This window comes from Balaenoptera musculus, chromosome 1, assembly GCF_009873245.2.
Source record: "Balaenoptera musculus isolate JJ_BM4_2016_0621 chromosome 1, mBalMus1.pri.v3, whole genome shotgun sequence".
NCBI classification, from domain to species: domain Eukaryota; kingdom Metazoa; phylum Chordata; class Mammalia; order Artiodactyla; family Balaenopteridae; genus Balaenoptera; species Balaenoptera musculus.
Genome location: NC_045785.1, coordinates 129,841,584 through 129,862,111, shown reverse-complemented (window position 1 = coordinate 129,862,111; position 20,528 = coordinate 129,841,584). Strand labels below are relative to the sequence as shown.

Below are 20,528 nucleotides of genomic sequence, written 5' to 3'. Positions count from 1 at the left end.
ACCAATACAATGAAACCTACTAACCATTTTGAGAAAACTCAATTTCTTTTATCAGAAAAACCTGAGACACCACGGATTCCAGGGCAGACAGATAAGCAAGTGATGCTGGATTCTCAGGACTGACTACCTTGCTCTGAGGTAAAGAGATACCAGCTATATCTCTCAGCTAATTCATGGAAGTAGATACTTTTCACCGTAAAAATGGTTTATATTCTAAATGGCCTTTGGTTAAGGAGGAAAAATTAAGGCAACAGACAATTAACCAACCTAGCATGGCCTACAAAGCCGTAGATAAATTGGATCTTGCCTCTCTCTCAAGCCTCATCTCACACCCAAAGACTGTTACTACATTTCAGCCACTCCGGCCTTGTTTCAGCTCTGGGAATTTTAAATTCTTTCCCCACTCAAGGTCTTGGGACATCCTTTTCTCTCTGCCAATACAGCTTTTCCTCCTACTCTTTGCTAACTCCCATCAATCCTGGATCCTTACCTCATAATGTCACTTTACAAAGAATCTAAACTAAGTTTCCATGTTTTTGATTCCCAGCATACCTTGTCCTTCTCCTTCACTGAACTTACTACAATATAACTAAACATATTTCTTATTATTATATTTATTTGTTTAATGGCTATCTCATCCAGAAGAGAGGAAGCATCATATGCACAAGGATTATGTTGACTTTCAATCAGAAATAATATGGTATCTGACGCATAGAAGGTACTCAACAAATATCAGTGGAAAGAATGACTAGACTAATGGTAAAACATGAATTTTAGAGTCAAATAGATCTGAATCTGAACTCAAATTTCACTACTAATAAGAGTGTGCTCTTGGACAAAACACTTAACTTTGCTGAGTCACAGTATCTATATCAATAAAATGGAAATAAACCACCTTAAAATTATTCAGAAGATTAAATATAACAATACTTTGAACATAAACCAAAGTGCCTGGAACAAATTTTTACTACTATTATTATTATTTCAATGTTTATACCAACATACGAGACTCTAAACAAAATAAGAATAATATAAATCTAACTTTATGAAATTAAGAAAACACTCCCGTTTACCATTGCAACAAAAAGAATAAAATATCTAGGAATAAACCTACCTAAGGAGACAAAAGACCTGTATGCAGAAAATTATAGGACACTGATGAAAGAAATTAAAGAGATACAAATAGATGGAGAGATATACCATGTTCTTGGATTGGAAGAATCAACACTGTGAAAATGACTCTACTACCCAAAGCAATCTACAGATTCAATGCAATCCCTATCAAACTACCACTGGCATTTTTCACAGAACTAGAACAAAAAATTTCACAATTTGTATGGAGACACAAAAGACCTCGAATAGCCAAAGCAATCTTGAGAACGAAAAATGGAGCTGGAGGAATCAGGCTCCCTGACTTCAAACTATATTACAAAGCTACAGTAATCAAGACAGTTTGGTACTGGCACAAAAACAGAAATATAGATCAATGGAACAGGATAGAAAGCCCAGAGATAAACCCACGCACATATGGTCACCTTATCATTGATAAAGGAGGCAAGCATATACAGTGGAGAAAAGACAGCCTCTTCAATAAGTGGTGCTGGGAAAATTGGACAGGTACATGTAAAAGTATGAAATTAGAACACTCCCTGACACCATACACAAAAATAAACTCAAGATGGATTAAAGACCTAAGTGTAAAGCCAGACACTATCAAACTCTTAGAGGAAAACATAGGCAGAACACTCTATGACATAAATCACAGCAAGATCCTTTTTGACCCAGCTCCTAGAGAAATGGAAATAAAAACAAAAATAAACAAATGGGACCTAATGAAACTTAAAAGCTTTTGCACAGCAAAGGAAACCATAAACAAGACCAAAAGACAACCCTCAGAATGGGAGAAAATATTTGCAAATGAAGCAACTGACAAAGGATTAAACTCCAAGATTTACAAGCAGCTCATGCAGCTCAATAACAAAAAAACAAAAAACCCAATCCAAAAATGGGCAGATGACTTAAATAGACATTTCTCCAAAGAAGATATACAGATGGCCAACAGACACATGAAAGAATGCTCAACATCATTAATCATTAGAGAAATGCAAATCAAAACTACAATGAGGTATCATCTCACACCGGTCAGAATGGCCATCATCAAAAAATCTACAAACAATAAATGCTGGAGAGGGTGTGGAGAAAAGGGAACACTCTTGCACTGTTGGTGGGAATGTAAATTGATACAGCCACTATGGAGAACAGTATGGAGGTTCCTTAAAAAACTAAAAATAGAACTACCATACGACCCAGCAATCCCACTACTGGGCATATACCCTGAGAAAACCATAATTCAAAAAGAGTCATGTACCACAATGTTCATTGCAGCTCTATTTACAATAGCCAGGACATGGAAGCAACCTAAGTGTCCATCATCGGATGAATGGATAAAGAAGATGTGGCACATATATACAATGGAATATTACTCAGCCATAAAAAGAAATGAAATGGAGGTATTTGTAATGAGGTGGATGGAGTTAGAGTCTGTCATACAGAGTGAAGTAAGTCAGAAAGAGAAAAATACATACAGAATGCTAACACATATATATGGAATCTAAGGAAAAAAAAAAAAAAAAGGTCATGAAGAACCTAGTGGCAAGATGGGAATAAAGACACAGACTTACTAAAGAATGGACTTGAGGATATGGGGAGGGGGAAGGGTGAGATGTGACAGGGTGAGAGAGTGTCATGGACATATATACACTACCAAATATAAAATAGATAGCTAGTGGGAAGCAGCCGCATAGCACAGGGAGATCAGCTCAGTGCTTTGTGACCGCCTGGGGGGGTGGGATGGGGAGGATGGGAGGGAGGGAGATGCAGGAGGGAGGAGATATGGGAACGTGTGTATATGGGTAGCTGATTCACTTTGTTATAAAGCAGAAACTAACACACCATTGTGAAGCAATTATACTTCAATAAAGATGTTTAAAAAATAAATAAATAAATAAATCTAACTTTACACCTAAAGGAACTAGAGAAAGAAGAACAAACAAAACCCAAAGTTAGCAGAAGGAAAGAAATCATAAAGAACAGAGCAGAAATAAATGAAATAGAAACAAAGAAAACAATAGCAAAGATCAATAAAACTAAAAGCTGGTTCTTTGAGAAGTTAAACAAAATTGATAAACCATTAGCTAGACTCAAGAAAAAGAGGGGGAGGACTCAAAACAACAAAATTAGAAATGATAACGGAGAAGTTACAACAGACACCGCAGAAATACAAAGCATCCTAGGAGACTACCACAAGCAACTCTATGCCAATAAAATGGACAACCTGGAAAAAATGGACAAATTCTTAGAAAGGTATAACCTTCCAAGACTGAACCAGGAAAAAACAGAAAATATGAACAGACCAATCACAAGTAATGAAATTGAAACTGTGATTAAAAATCTTCCAACAAACAAAAGTCCAGGACCAGATGGCTTCACAGGTGAATTCTATCAAACATTTAGAGAAGAGCTAACACCCATCCTTCTCAAACTCTTCCAAACAATTGCAGAGAAAGGAACACTCCCAAATGCATTCTATGAGGCCACCATCACCCTGATACCAAAACCAGACAAAGATACTACAAAAAAAGAAAATCACAGATCAATATCACTCATGAATATAGATGCAAAAATCCTCAACAAAATACTAGCAAACAGAATCCAACAACACATTAAAAGGATCATACACCATGATCAAGTGGGATTTATCCCAGGGATGCAAGGATTGTTCAATATACGCAAATCAATCAATGTGTTACACCATATTAACAAACTGAAGAATAAAAACCATATGATCATCTCAATAGATGCAGAAAAAGCTTTTGACAAAATTCAACACCCATTTATGATAAAAACTCTCCAGAAAGTGGGCATAGAGGGAACCTACCTCAACATAATAAAGGCCATATATGATAAACCCACAGCAAACATCACTCTCAATGGTGAAAAATTGAAACCATTTCCTCTAAGATGAGGAACAAGACAAGGATGTCCACTCTCACCACTATTACTCAACATAGTTTTGAAAGTCCTAGCCATGGCAATCAGAGAAGAAAAAGAAATAAAAGGAATCCAAATCAGAAAAGAAGAAGTAAAGTTGTCACTGTTTGCAGATGACATGATACTATACATAGAGAATCCTAAGGATACCACCAGAAAACTAATAGAGCTAATTAATGAATTTGGTAAAGTTGCAGGATACAAAATTAATGCACAGAAATATCTTGCATTCCTATACACTATTGATGAAAAATCTGAAAGAGAAATTATGGAAACACTCCCATTCACCATTGCAACAAAAAGAATAAAATACCTAGGAATAAACCTACCTAGGGAGACAAAAGACCTGTACGCAGAAAACTATAAGACACTGATGAAAGAAATTAAAGATGATACAAACAGATAGAGAGATATACCATGTTCTTGTATTGGAAGAATCAATATTGGGAAAATGACTATACTACCCAAAGCAATCTACAGATTCAATGCAATCCCTACCAAGTTACCACTGGCATGTTTTACAGAACTAGAACAAAAAATCTTCAAATTTGTTTGAAGACACAAAAGACCCCAAACAGCCAAAGCAGTCTTGAGGGGAAAAAAAGGGAGCTGGAGGAATCAGACTCCCTGACTTCAGACTATACTACAAAGCCACAGTAATCAAGACAATATGGTACTGGCACAAAAATAGAAATATAGATCAATGGAACAGGATAGAAAGCCCAGAGATAAACCCACGCACCTATGGTCAACTAATCTATGACAAAGGAGGCAAGGATATACAATGGAGAAAAGACAGCCTCTTCAATAAGTGGTGCTGGGAAAACTGGACAGTTACATGGAAAAGAATGAAATTAGAACACTCCTTAACACCATACACAAAAATAAACTCAAAATGGATTCGAGACCTAAATGTAAGACCGGACACTATAAAACTCTTAGAGGAAAACACAGGAAGAACACTCTTTGACATAAATCACAGCAAGATCTTTTTTGATCCACCTCCTAGAGTAATGGAAATAATAAATGGATTAATCTCCAAAATACATAAACAGCTCATACAGCTCAATGTTAAAAAAAAAAACAACCCAATCCAAAAATGGGCAGAAGACCTAAATAGACATTTCTCCAAAGAAGACATACAGATGGCCAAGAAGCACATGAAAAGCTGCTCAACATCACTAATTATTAGAGAAATGTAAATCAAAACTACAATGAGGTATCACCTCACACCAGTTAGAATGGGCATCATCAGAAAATCTACAAACAACAAATGCTGGAGAGGGTGTGGAGAAAAGGGAACCCTCTTTCACTATTGGTGGGAATGTAAACTGATACAGCCACTATGGAGAACAGTATGGAGGTTCCTTAAAAAACTAAAAATAGAATTACCATACGACCCAGCAATCCAACTACTGGGCATATACCCAGAGAAAACCATAATTCAAAGGGACATATGTACCCCAATGTTCACTGCAGCACTATTTACAATAGCCGAGACATGGAAGCAACCTAAATGCCCATCAACATACGAATGGATAAAGAAGATGTGGTACATATATACAATGGAATATGACTCAGCCATAAAATGGAATGAAATTGGGTCATTTGTAGAGACGTGGATGGATCTAGAGACTGTCATACAGAGTGAAGTAAGTCAGAAAGAGATAAAAACAAATATCGTATATTAATGCATATATGTGGAATCTAGAAAAATGGTACAGATGAACTGGTCTGCAGGGCAGAAATAGAGACACAGATGTAGAGAACAGACATATGGACACCAAGGGGGAAAAGTGGTGGGGGGGTGGGGGGGGGGGGTGGTGTGATGAATTGGGCGATTAGGATTGACATGTATACACTGATGTGTGTAAAATGGATAACTAATGAGTACCTGCTGTATAAAAAAATAAATAAAATTCTAAAAATCAAAAAAAAAGAATAATATAGGCATAGATAGAGAAATAATATCTCTAACATCTACCTGTACTGTAATCCATTTAAATTATAAATATAAAACTACTTTAATTATTCACTGTTTTCAAGAATTACTTTTGAACCATAAATCAAATTTCGGGTACTTTTTCAAATCATTTAGCAAATAATGAAATGTAAAACTCTCTACTACATTAAACATAGAAAAAAAAAGAAGACAGCCATGAAAAGTTAAGTGGTGACGTTTAAACCAACCAAATTTTTATTGCATTTCTGTTATATTTAAGAAACAAAGACCTCAAACCCTAGAGCAACCATTAAAATAATTATATAAAGAAATATAATAAAAATGAAATACTAACTGTTCAAATAATCCAAAAGATGACAGCAAAGGAGAAATAAAGAAATGTAAAATAAGAAACAAGTAGGAAACAAATAATAAAATGGTAAACTTAAACATATCAATATTTATGTTAAATATAAACTGCCTAAACAATTAAAAAACAAAATTCTCAGATTATGCTTAAAAAAAGAAAACTATTTTCTGTCTACAAAAAAACCCACTTTAAATATAGTGACATAGGCAAGTTGAAGAGCTTAGAAGACATACCACAAAAACACTAATCAAAAGAAAGCTGAAGAGACTATATTAATAAAAGACAAAGCAGACTACCAAGCAAGAAAAAAAAATCACTACGTATAAAGAAGGACACTGCACCATGTTAAAAGGATGAATCCAACAAGAACACATAAGAATCTTGTAAGTGTATGCACCTAACAACAGGCTCTCAAACATATGAAGCGAAAAATTCATAGAAATGAAAGGAGATGGACCAATTCACATTTATAATTGGAGACGTGAACATTCCTCTCACAGTAATGAAAAGAAGTTTACAAAAATTCAGCAATGTTATAGAAGAACTGAACACCATCAACAGCAGGATCTGATATTTATATACCACTCCACCGAGTAACAGCAGAGTACACATTCTTTTCAAATGCACATGGAACATTCACCAAAACAAACCATTTCCTGGATTATAAAACAAACTTTAAGAAAATTTTTAAATGTGAAATAATATGTTTAGTGACCGTGATACAAGTAAACTGGAAATCAACAACAGAAATACATCTGAAAAATCCCCAAATACTTGGGAATAAAATAACACACTTCTAAATACTCCATGGATCTAAGCCAAAGAGGAAGGCTCAAATCAGAAAATATTTTGAACTGAACGAAAATACAATAAATCAAAATTAGTGGGATACATCTAAACAGCGTACATAGGGAGATTTAGAGCTATAAATGCTTATAAGTATTTCAAGTGAGGCATCCAAAAATCAATAACCTAAACTTCCACCTTAAGAAACTCGGAAAAGAAGTGCAAAATAATCTAAAACTAGCAGAAGTGAGAAAATAAAGATAACAGCACAAATCAATAAAACCGGGGGCAGAAAAAATTAAAAATCAATGAAACCAAAAGGTAGTTCTTTACAAAGACCAATAAATTGATAAACCTCTAAAATTCACAAAGTGAAAAAGAAAGAAGATACAAATTACCAATACCAGGAACAAAAGAGTGGATATCACTACAGACCCCATGACATCAAATGGATAATAAATAAATACTGCAAATGGCCCTATGCATATTAATTGGACAACTTAGAAAAAATGCACCAAGTTTAAGGTGTACAGCATAATGATCTGATACACTATATCAATATATATTGCAAAATAACTACCACAATAACATCCTTCACCTCACATAGTTACTCTTGGTAATTTACTGATTATACTTTTTTCAATTGAAGTATAGTTGATTTACAATGTTTCAGGTATACAGCAAAGTGATTCAGTTTTATAAGCATGTGTGTATGTGTGTGTGTATATATATATGTATATATTCTTTTCCAGATTTCTTTCAATTATACATTATTACAAGATATTGAATATAGTTCCCTGTGCTATACAGTAGGTCCTTGTTTTTATCTAATTTATATAGTAGTGTGTATCTGCTAATCCCAAATTCCCAATTTATCCATTCCAACTGATTATACTTTGATTTAAACAGGTTCAAATCAACATGCATCTTCAAAAGGGAATTTTCCTTTTATGCTTTTTAACTCTAATAACTGATAAAAGACTTTGCCTCCAACTGAAAGGAATGTTAAGGCACCTGAAAGCAAAGAAGAGATTTGGGAGGAGGACCAAAAAAAAAGTTATTTTAACATTAAACCTATATTTAGCCCAGAGCCCATAAAAAGCCTAAATGAGGCCTGTGCTAGGAAAAAAGATCTAAGAAAGGGCAGCTACTTCTACTTCCAGCCTGGCTCATGCTCTCCTAGAGAGGAAAGAAGAGGTGGCTCACTTTCCGCTATTAAGGGCCAAGCCACAGGAGCTTCTGAGAGCAGATAAGACTGTGATGAACTTTTGTCATTCCCTAAAACCTACCCTTTTCTTCAGACAAGCCTCCTCCCTCTAAACTATCTCTTGACTGAAAACACAAAACAGGATGATGGCCTTTGGAGAACAGACTTGTCAAGAGAGAAGCTTCTCCTCCCCCTTAACACTTGACCTCCAGTCTTACTTTAGGTCTCTTGGACATTATGACTCTGCCTCTCATTTCTCTGTAACTTCCCCTTGTAGGGGAGCAAAATTTGCCACCCCAAAATGTCTCTTTGGCATGCAAGTTATTTAGAGATGGAACAAATCAAGGCCAAAAAGACTCAGGAAAAATCTTTGACCTTCTCCCTAACTGCCTAAATTTAGATAGAGGGCCTGTTCGTGGAACAGAGCTGCAATAAGAGATGTCTGCAAAGGATATGGGCTAGGTGTGCTGGGGGAAACTCAGCAGGGCCTAGAGGTCACAGTCCATTCTGTGTCCCACTGTCTCTGCATGGCCCAGCAAACATCTATTTACCAAATATTTGCTTTTCCATCTCCATGCGAACTGCCTTTTTTCCCTCTGAAGTTCCAAAACGCTACCCCCAACATCCTCTTTTGTCTTCAACTGAAGATAGTATTGAAGGAAGGGCTTCAGCCATTTTGGAGAATTACTCAGTTTTCCTGGGTCTCTACCATGTATACATGTTACTAAACTTTTGTTTGATTTTCTCCTGTTAATCTATCTCATGTCAATGTAATTCTTAGGCCAGCCAGAAGAACCTAAAAGAGTAGAGGAAAATTTCTTCCACCCTAACACCCTTCTCTCCTGTTTCATGAGACTTCTCTTTTCTGAAGGTAAATTTTATTCCTAGCAGACGCAAAAAAAAAAAAACCAAAAAAAACAGGTAAAGTACTTGGAACAGTACTCAGCACATAGTAAGTGCTATAGAAGTGTTACTTCTGGTTACTGTTTTGTGCTGTTAAATGATATAACACTTTGAGGCATGAGATGTCTAACCTGTGGTACAATATGCAGAATAACTAAGAAGCAAAAGTGGCTTCCATATCCTATTCTAGTGCTCTTCTAGAAATCTTTCTGGGCAAATAATTATGTTAATAACAATAAGGATAGCAAGCATTCAATCCTGGCAGCAACCCAAGCTCATCCCTTGAAAGGTCTTTTTCCCTGGATCTTCATTTGGTAAGTCCCCTCTTGTCACTCAGATCCCAGACATTTAAATGACACTTTCTTACAGAGGCCTTCCTTGACCACCCAATATCCACCAAGTCATCATAGCACTCTGTTACTATCTGCTATCTTGCCATTTGTTTGCCTGCCCGTCTGTCCCCTCCATGTATCCTCCATACATAGAATGTAAGCTTCATGAAGCAGGGACTTCATCTGCAGCATTTACCACTATATCCCCAATGTCTACAATAGTGATCTGTCAGAGCAGGCACTTAATAAATGTTTATTTAATTAATAAGTAAATGAGCAAACAACGCTACATGGTAGGTATTATTTTTACCTGCATTTTACACATGAAGCAGTTGAAGCTCATGGACACAACTACCAAATGACAGAATGGGGAACTAGCCTCATGCCTACTATCAGAATCAAATCATTAATATTTGGGGTTACCCTTTTGTGTCACTTTACAGTCTACAAAGTGATAGCACAGACAGTATCTTACATGCTCAAATATACTGCAGGGGAGCAGAATTTGTCACCCCAAAATATGCCACATTAGCATGAAACCAAGCAGGACCCTATGGGGCGCTCTAGGGCAGGAGTCTCCAATCCCCGTACTAGTCCGCAGCCTGTCAGGAGCCGGGCCACACAGCAGGAGGTGAGCAGTGGGTGAGTGAGCGAAGCTTCCTCTGCCACTCCCCATCGCTCCCCATAGCTTTCATTACCGCCTGAACCATCACCCACCCCCACCCCGGTCCGTGGAAAAATTGTCTTCAAAGAAACCGGTCCTGGGTGCCAAAAAGGTTGGGGACTGCTGCTCTAGGGTACAAATCCTTTCCGTGTTCCCCATTTCTTGTTTGTAGGAAATGAGCTTCATTCAGCCTCCCAGATCTTCCCTGAGTACCAAAGGGAAGATTCAAACAGGTACTAATTAGGGAAGGGTGGGAATGCAGAAAGAAATGAGGAACAGTCAAGAAACAACAGTGCAGCATAGGACAGAGACGTGGTTCTTGCTCAAGGAATATACATAACAACATATCTTTGAGTTCTTCTGCAGGAACTAAGGCCCCCCCCCCCCCCAGGTAGAGCACCAGATTCCTGGAACACCACCCTGTTACCTCACCACCAACCAATGAGAAGAAAGTCTGGACACAGTGGAAGATAACACAGACTCTGATCCCCTCCCCAAATGATTAAATGCGATTAGCTTCCCCTTTCTCCCTTTAAAAAACTTTCATGGTCAAGCAGAATCTTAGGAATTGGTTCTTGGACACGAGTCTGCCTTCTCCCCAGGTTGCCGGCCTCCTGAATAAAGCAACCTTTCCTTTCTAAACAACGAGTATTGGCTTTCACATGAGTATTGGCTTTCGAGCAGCGAGCGGCGAGCAGCCAAACATGAGTTCAGTGACAAGCATAAGGATTACTATTTTGAGCTAAAGGCAATCAAAACCTAGCAGATTCAGGAAAGCTCTTTTACCTCTCCCTCAATTGCCTAAATTTACAGAGCAAAGGAAGAGAGCTATTACCAGAGATACCTTTTTACCTAAGAAACTTATCTGTATAATAGGGCAACCTTTGTTTTCCAAACATCTGTCCCTTCTTGTGAATGGCCTCCCTCCCCTTTGTATCCATAGATCCCTCCCCTTTCTTTGGCTCAGGATGGTATATAAGTTTCAATTACCAGCAACCTTTTGTGTCTTCATATCTTTATGGTGCTCCCATATGTACATAATTAAATTTTCCTCCTGTTAATCTGCCTTATATTTATTTAAATATTAGATAAGCCAAAGAATCTAAAAGGGAAGAAGGGAAATTTTTTCCACCCCTACAATATTCCCTCTGTGCTGTGATCACAGAAAACGACTCACATATACCCTCAAAGGAACTCCTTTTAACCACCACTTTGTGTCATTCTACTACTATTGTCCCTCCTTTTTCTAAACCCCACAGCATTCTGTACATTATTTTCACCTAGTATTTATCATAACCCTCCTTGTAAAATGGTAATCTTTATATATTTCCTTATTAATAGGAGGTGATACAAAGTTCCTTTGGGGATAAGGTTGTATTTTAAATATCTTATCCTTGCTGTGCCACTACAATAGATATTATAAATTAACTTTGAATTAACTTGACTACAACAGTCATGGAATTATTTGTGCTAAAAACTGTTTATATAATTCACTAATTCAAATGGCATACAATTTTAGAGATGAAAAAAAAATTCAGGAATACTATTAACCCACATACACTACGTATCTAAACTGGAATAGGTGATTCCTTCTCAATCAAATGTAAATTTCACTATGTCTTTTTAGGCCAGATGCTCCAATAACTAAACATAACTTAATTTTTTATTATTATTAGATTTTAAAAATCTCCATAATAAGCAGCAACACATTTTTTTTTCAGAAAATTTGTTCATCATGATAATCAGATATGCTAATAGAAATTATTTAAATTATTTAAACCTTACTAATTCTACAACATGTGCTTTGTATCTGAAGAAATGTCAATCTACACTAAAAAATTTTTTAAAAAATTTAAAAAATTAAAAAAAAAATCTACACTAAAACATGAGCTGGCCTCAAAATCTTCTGGATTTCCTAAACTAATCTAATGTAAACAACATTTGTTAAAAGTATCTTTAAAATGAATATTATATAAGCATTTCTTTCTTCATAACACTGTTTTTTCTCAATTGCCTCAAATTGTTCTTTGTAGTTTATCACACATTCCCAAATTAAGCAAGAATTCAAGAACCACCCCCTACATGTTTTCAATGCTGCTGACTCAGCTGACCCCTTGACAACTGAACTCTATTTTACACTAACTTCATCTAAGCAGCTAAATCTGCTCCTATTTTTCTTGAAACTCTATAGTATTCATAAATGCCTAATTTATAAAATAAAAGATCACTGAGTTCAATGAAGTTAAGTGTTGCATTTTCCAAGCTCCCATCTCCATATGCTTCTGCTCTTTTATGCCTAACATAACTGCTGTTATCAATTTTTACTACATTTTGGCACAAGCAAAAAGTAGAAAATATTTTTATGAAGAACAACACAGCTAAAAATGTTGCACACCATTACTGTGAACAAAAGCAGGTACTTCTGTCCATAAAAAATAATTTCATTTCAAAATTTCAAACAAGTAGTATTTTAAGAGTAAGACCATAGTCTTAAGTACAAGAATATTATCTGGACCTAAAGTAAGTATATCTGACTATGAAATAAGCAAAATTTCATTATTAAATATCAATTAGGTTGCTACTTCCCCATCATGCCCAAGTAGCTCTTCCTTGTCACATTTTTCTCCAGGTGATAAGCCTTTTGTTTTATTTATTAAATCTTCAACACACTAAAAGTCTTTAGATATGAGGATCATTTATTCCTCACTAATAGGCCACTTGGTAATGTGGCCTTGGTAATGTAGTAATGTGTAATTTCTTAAACTCCACAAATGAAAGACAAGGGAAAGGAATGCTAACACTTAATGAAAGGATCCCAAGTCACTGTGCTTGCCATCTTGCTTTTCTTAACAACTGGCATATTACTTTTTAAATGCATTGCAAAAGAGTATATGTACATAAGGATTCTCTCCTTTCTGGCTTACCATTTCAAATCTTTAAATACTAATTTTTCAGAATAAATCCTTTTCAATCAACTAATAACTCCTCAAGTTTTCAATGAAGGCCTATAATAACTGACCTATTCTCATTTCAGTACCCAGAATGAAATACTGCTTTATTCAATTTTATTTCCTTTGATGTAGTCTCATAGTAAGATACACTGTATAGTACAATACAAAGCAAATCTGAAAGTAAGTGGTAACACCTAAATGTCTTATCGTTCTTTAGGCAAAATACAACCAGAAGAATATAAAATTATTCTATGATTTTAAAAATTATAAAACAAAACAAAACAAAAACACTACTACAAAGGTTATAACTTTCCTATCAAAGAATCCTGCCAATAAACATCTTATGATGGGACTCACAGCATTTATTTTCAGTAATAGGAAAAGGAAGAAATAATAATTCATCAAATTACTTCTTCGGCAATTTATTAGTGTAGCAACAGGTGATGTCACTATAGTTTAAAGTTATGAGTATCTTCAATATGAATTCTATTTTGGGGTACTTCAAAACTGTCATTTAAAAAATCACTTTGATCAGCCATAAAAAGGAACGAAATTGAGTCATTTGTTGAGACGTGGATGGATCTAGAGACTGTCATACAGAGTGAAGTAAGTCAGAAAGAGAAAAACAAATATCGTATATTAATGCATGTATGTGGAACCTAGAAAAATGGTACAGATGAGCCAGTTTGCAGGGCAGAAGTTGAGACACAAATGTAGAGAATGGTCATATGGACACCAAGGGGGGAAAACTGCGGTGAGGTGGGGATGGTGGTGTGCTGAATTGGGCAATTGGGATTGACATGTATACACTGATGTGTATAAAACTGATGCCTAATAAGAACCTGCAGTATAAAAAAAACAAACAAAACAACTAATACTAAACTTTCATTGGGTTATTTGTATGGAAATATGTTAATATAAATGTTTCAGACATTACATGAAATTTCTAAAAAAAAAAAAAAAAAAAAAAAAAAATCACTTTGAAATGACAGAATAATAAGCACATAAAATTTGAAGCAGCAGAACCTTCCAAAATTCTAATTTTGCTTTCAGCTGTTTTGAAAGTCCTCCCATGAATTAATAAATTTTTAAAAAAAGAAAATATCAAGTGATGCATAATTTCTTTTTTATTGAGATATAACTGACATGTAACATTGTGTAAAGTGTACAACGTGTTGATACATTTATATACTGCAATACGATTACCACTGTAGCATTAGCTAACACCTCTATCATGTCACATCTTTATCATTTCTTTCTTGTGGTGAGAACAATTATGATCTAGTCTATTAGCAACTTTAAAATTTATAATACAGTACAGTCATTCCTTGCTATCTATGGAAAGATTGGATTCAGGACCCCTCCATGGACACAAAAATCTATGGATGCTTGTGTCCCTTATATAAAAGGGACATAGTACAGTTGGCCCTATGTATCTGCAGGTTCTGCATCCACAGATTCAACCAACTAGGAACTGATCCATGGACTGATCCACAGACTGATTAATGGTTGACTGAATCCACCCTTGAGGAATCCGTGGAAAAAGGGCACACTAGACTGCTGACTACAATCACTAAGCTGTGCATTAGACCTCCAGAACTTTTTTATCTACTAGTTGCCAGTTTGTACATAATATCTTAACTATACTATTTCTGAAGAAAGAAATTAGTTCACTTTCAAAATACCTGCTATGACATTCCTCTAAATGTTGGCAACAAAAGGTTTTCAGCACTTGACTCCATATTTTGATGGGTATTCATTCAGCAAAATCACTAGCAGAGGGTTTGACTTCCAAACCCAGGAAAAATAGAAACAGAGACTGAATTTTCTAAAATTCTAACTTTGTATATAAAAGTTGTATATAAAATAAAGTGTACCCTAATACTTTGGATTTGTACCCAGCTTCTCTTTTGTTCCCAGTTGCAGAGGTGAATTATGACATTTTGTCTCCCATTCAAGCCTCAATCAACTGCAGTCTAACTTCTGCCCCATTACTCCTCTGAAATTGTCCAAGTTTTACAGTCTAAGATCTTTGTCTCTTATTTACCAATCAAATCCTTAGCTAACCTTCCTGAAGTACCTAATGCTGCAGGCATTCTCTCCTGCTGGAAACAGTTTCCTCCCTCACCTTTCCTGGCCTCGTGCTCTTGTGATTTTACCCCTAGATCTGTGCTTATCCTTCTACATTCACTTGGCTCAATCCTCTTCCTATACCAATCTTTTCAATGTCTCCCCATTCAACACTTGGCCACAGGGTAATTTACCTACTCCTAGTCACAATTCTCAAGCTTTAACCACTTTTAAAATCTTTATTTCCCAAGCTTAGGATACAAATATCCAACTGCTTACTAAACCTAATAGTTCCACAGAAATGTGAAATTCAGCATATCTGAAACTCCGCTAGCTTTCCTCATGAGCCTCGAAACATTTCTCCTTGAAAGTCTATTTCTGTAACAGGGAAAAGCTAAATCGGACTCCAGGTTCGATCTGTTTCTTTGACTTTAACCTTTGCTTATTGTTGCTTTTGTTATTATAATCATACATAATGGCCTGCCTCAGGGAAACCTGCCCCTCTGCCTGAATGTTAAACTAAAGTGCCTCTGTTCAGTTCACAGGGAGACAACCTCACCCCACCCACCTGTGGATGTCTCAAGAAAGAAGAAGAAATTAACACATCCCCTCGTGAGGCTGGCCATTCCACGGGGGTATTTGCAAAACTTATGGCCTTTTGACTTTACTTACTCATCTCCTCCCCCTCTCTGTGCTATAAAAGAAGCTGGCATCCAAACCCCGATAAGATGGTTTATCAGAGACACTAGCCTGGCATCTTCTCCGTCTGCCGGCTTTCTGAATAAAGTCGTATTCCTTGCCTCAACACCTCGTCCCCGATTCATTGCAGCAAGCAGAGCAAGCTTGGAATCCGTAACATCTCAATCAAAAGGATCAACAACCACCCAGTCACCTGAAAGTAATCCTAGATCCCTTGTTTTCCCTCAACCTCAAGTCACATCAAACACCAGATCTTGATTCTTACTTCCCTAAGGCCTCTCAAATTCATCTTTTCTACTATCCCCACTGCCACCGCCTTTCTTCACGCCATCATTTCTCATCTTGGCCACAATAGCCTTCTTACTTCATATTTATTGCCTCCAATATCAATATCTTTTTCACTGCTGTCACAGTGACCTTTCCCAATTATAAATATAGTGTCATTCACAGCTTAAAATTCTCCCAACCTGAGGATAAAGGACTAAGCATGGTACTGACCTACCTATTCAGAATAATTACCCACCATGCCCACTGATGCTTCGGCAATATCTAATTTCCTACAGAACTTGAACATATCATGTTACATCAGAGTTCTATGACCTGACTCAACTCTTGTCTCTGACTGAAATGCCCTCCTCTGCCTTACCACACTCCAAAATCCTGACCTTTCTACCAGAGTTAGTTATTCATTTATTGGTTCATTTATTCATTCATTTATTTTAGGCTTAAGAAACAAAGGATTCTGCCCAAAAAAAATAGAGACTAGATAGAAGACAAACAAGTATTAATTAACATTAATAAAAACAATAATAGCTAACATTTACTGAACATGCACCAGGTGACAAGCACTGTCCTAAAGGGCCTAACATGAATTCATATTTATTCATCATGACAACTGTGATACTGTGATATAATAAGAAATATATATTTTGGTATTCATCCTGGCTCCTGAAACAGTGCCATAGCAATAAAGGCGAAAGAAACATCTTCTGTTATAATATTTGGTTTTTATCCCATTTCTGAAATAGTTCCAGAGCAATAAAGGTGAAAGGAGCATCTTTTGTTATTCCTAATGAGCTTCTTTCAAACACACTTGAATTTATGTTAATGCGGTGACTTTTGGAAAGCCCCTGAGGATACAGGGGGATGGGGAAGATGGATGCTAGAGGAATCAATCACACGATAGAAGGTTGGAACTTTCAGCCCCACTCCCCCAACCTCCAGGAAAGGGGAAGGAGCTGGTACTTGAGTTAATCACTAATAGCCAGTGATTTACTCAATTGTGCCTACAGAATGAAGCATCCATAAAAAACCCTAACTTAGGTGTTCAGAGAACTTCTGGGTTGGTGAACACATGGAGGTACTGAGAGGGTGGCGAGCATGTAAAGGGCATGGAAACTCCATACACCTTCCCCCATACCTTGCCCTGTGCATCTCTTCTAGCTGGCTGTTCTAGAGCTGTATCCTTTTATAATAAACTGGTAATCTACTAAGTAAACTGTTTTCCTGAGTTCTGTGAGTCATTCTAGCAAATTATCAAACCTGAGGAGGAGGTTGTGGGAACCTCCAAGTTATAGCTGGTTGGTCAGAAACACAGGGGACAACCTGGACCTGCAACTGGTGTCTGAAGTAAGGAAGAGGGGCACAGTCTAGTGGAACTGAGCCCTTAACCTGTGGGGTCTGTGCCTACTCCAGGTAGTTAGTGTCATAATTGTATTGTAAGGCCATCCAATTGGTGTCCAATTGGAGAATTAATTGCTATAGGAAAAACACTCACCCATCTGGTGTCAGAAATGAAGTGGTGTGAATAGTAGTAAAGGAAACAGAGTTTTCTTGTAACAACTCTGAGAAGTTAGAGGGAAAGTTATAACATTAAAAATTAAAAGATATTAGGAAAAAAAGTTTTTAAAAAAAATCAGTGATATAATCTTCATGTGAAGAAGCTAGAAAAACAAGTTAAATCCAAAGCAGAAAAAAAAAAAAGGAAATAAAAAAGAAAGCAAAAGGAATCAACAGAAGATAAAACAGAAAAACAATAGGGAAATCAATGAACCCAAAATCTGGTTCTTTGGGGGGGAATAAAATCAGTAAAATTAATAGACCTCTAGCTAGGCTGATAAAACAAAAAACAAGAGAGAATATATAAATTACCAATATCAGAAATAAAAGCAGATCCTACAGATCCTAAAAACATTAAAAATAAAAAGGTAATATTTTAAGCAATAAATTAAATATCCTTGATTAAACTGAAGATTCCTTGAAAGACACAAATCACCAAAAATGACTCAAGAAGAAATAAAAATAATAATAAACAGAACAACACAATATCTACTGAAGAAATTAAATTATACCACTAAAGTTAGAAACCATGTTCTTATTTGATATTCATTTAAATCAGTCTCACATTTATTGGAGCTGAATATTACAAGTGAATCTAATTTAATCTTTTTATTTCACATGAAATGGCCTCAAATAGTATTTTTAATGTTTTAGTACTAAGAAATTCTTAACTCATGGTACTTACCACTCAGTCACTCAACATCAGTAGTTTTAAAAATACGAAAATAACATTTAATAATAAAAATCCACTCTAATATATATATTCTTGAAATTTATATAAATATATAAATTCCAGTACTCTTGTTTATCTTGCCATATATATATATATAGAAAAAGCTAATTTGGGGGGCAGGGCGGGAGGGGGAAACTAACTTTTTATCAAGTCTCAAGGAAGAAAAATTCACAGCATAATAATATATTAATTGTCACTAGAATGATGACAACCACTTTGTATACAGCTCCTTTATTCACTCTTATGCAACTCTGAATAATCCTTTGGCTCAAAATGACAAATGAATTCTTTGATAGTCATTAACAATTAAGCTACCAAAAAAAAAAAAAGAAAAGAAAAGAAAGAAAGAAGGAAGGGAGAAAAATATCTCAGAATAAAATATGAAAATATGCTCAGGACACTAAAATTTTAAATATTGTTCATATTATCTTCATCAGAATATGCTACAAAAACTAAAAGAAAAAAAACAGTCTACACAGTAATAAAAGCTGTGTCAAACCACAGCTCTAATAATTTTATGAAAGATGAAAACCACAACAATTTCAAAGCATCTAATATATGAAGCCTAACTGAGCAATGACAAGTTTTTTTTTAATATGAAAATGGTTAAGTGGCTTCTATATTTGTTCACTGAACTGATGCTTGCTTTTACCACATTACATTTTGCATATTATAGTATATGAAGCAACAAGCATTTTTTTAAACTTGGGAGAGAGGGAGCACTGAACAGGATGAAAAGGATTTCCATCACTCAAATAGAATATTTTACTCTGATTTCATAAAATGGACACTACTAGAACTCAAATTATTTTTCACTGTTACCTTCTTCCTTTATTACATAACAAAAAGTGTATTTTACCTACTTATACTGCCTAATTTAAGAACTTCACAGAAACCCTACTTTTGTTCATTTAATATTAAAATAATTTTATAACCTTACTAATAAGTCAAACAACACCTTCACATAATATTATATAGGTAGAAATAACTATAACAATTAGTCATGTATTACTTCATAATTTTTTCACTATTACTTAATACGATGTTTCTGTGCCCTTTCTTTTTGGTTTTATGTAATTGTATATAAAAGGAAGAAAAGTTGTTTTAGATATAGATTCGTTATTTCTATTAAGTATGTTGATACTTTATAGGTACACATTACAGGTTTCTAAAACAAATTTCTACATAATTATTACTAGTTGTTTTTTTTCAACTGACATTACCTACATATGGATTTTTCAAATACTCTGTTGGTTGACTCTAAATATCATTTGATTATCTGAGGAATTCTATTGCTTTTTATTGCTATTTAAGAAATTATGTTGGCATTAAAGAAAAAATGGTGGAAAAAATGTATTATGTGAAAAGAACAAAAAGGTCCTACCTGTTTCAACCTCATGAAGAAAGTCTCCGTGAAAGTCTTTCTGCTGAAATACCAAAATCGCTCGTTTGCAGGGTACACGCGTACTACTGTCTCCAGGAGAAAGCGGACAGGCTCCACCACCTCCGTGACTACCATATCCACCGCCACAGTCATGTACACTCGTTTATCTGCAGTAGAAATTTTCTGTGTTTTATGCCAGCTTTATTATTACTTATTTAAGAAAACAAAGTTAAAGGACTAAGGTTCTTTATACTCCTGTTACCTGCTATGTCTAATTTTAAATGTTTTATTGTCACTTAGATTAAGTAGGTAACCAAGTTTCCCAAGTATGTTTCTCAACACTCCTGATCCCACCTTAATCAAATGTTCAAATCTCCTCTGACAACTTTAATTTTTCCTTCTCAAAATCAGGCCCTTAATATAAAAAAATAAATAAAATAGAAATTTCAGAATGTCTTTTACACTAAAACTATCTTTCAGGTTTAAAAAAAAAACCTGAAAAATCACAAAGATCTGCCCTTTCATTTTATAAAAAGAGATACTAGAAATTATTAGGTCTGTTTGATAAGTTGCATGCAAAGGACTGTCAAATGAGAAG

At 35.5% G+C, this 20,528-nt stretch overlaps 1 protein-coding gene across 9 annotated transcripts in view; it reads right to left on the bottom strand.

Annotated features, from left to right (window-relative positions):
- RABGAP1L (RAB GTPase activating protein 1 like) overlaps positions 1–20,528 on the bottom strand; it is a 693,841-nt gene that overhangs the window by 542,747 nt on the left and 130,566 nt on the right. For all 9 annotated transcript variants that reach the window (XM_036844645.1, XM_036844610.1, XM_036844603.1 and 6 more), the window contains one exon: positions 19,931–20,097. In XM_036844645.1, the coding sequence (XP_036700540.1) occupies positions 19,931–20,097 (167 nt within the window). The remainder of the gene's footprint in view (positions 1–19,930; positions 20,098–20,528) is intronic.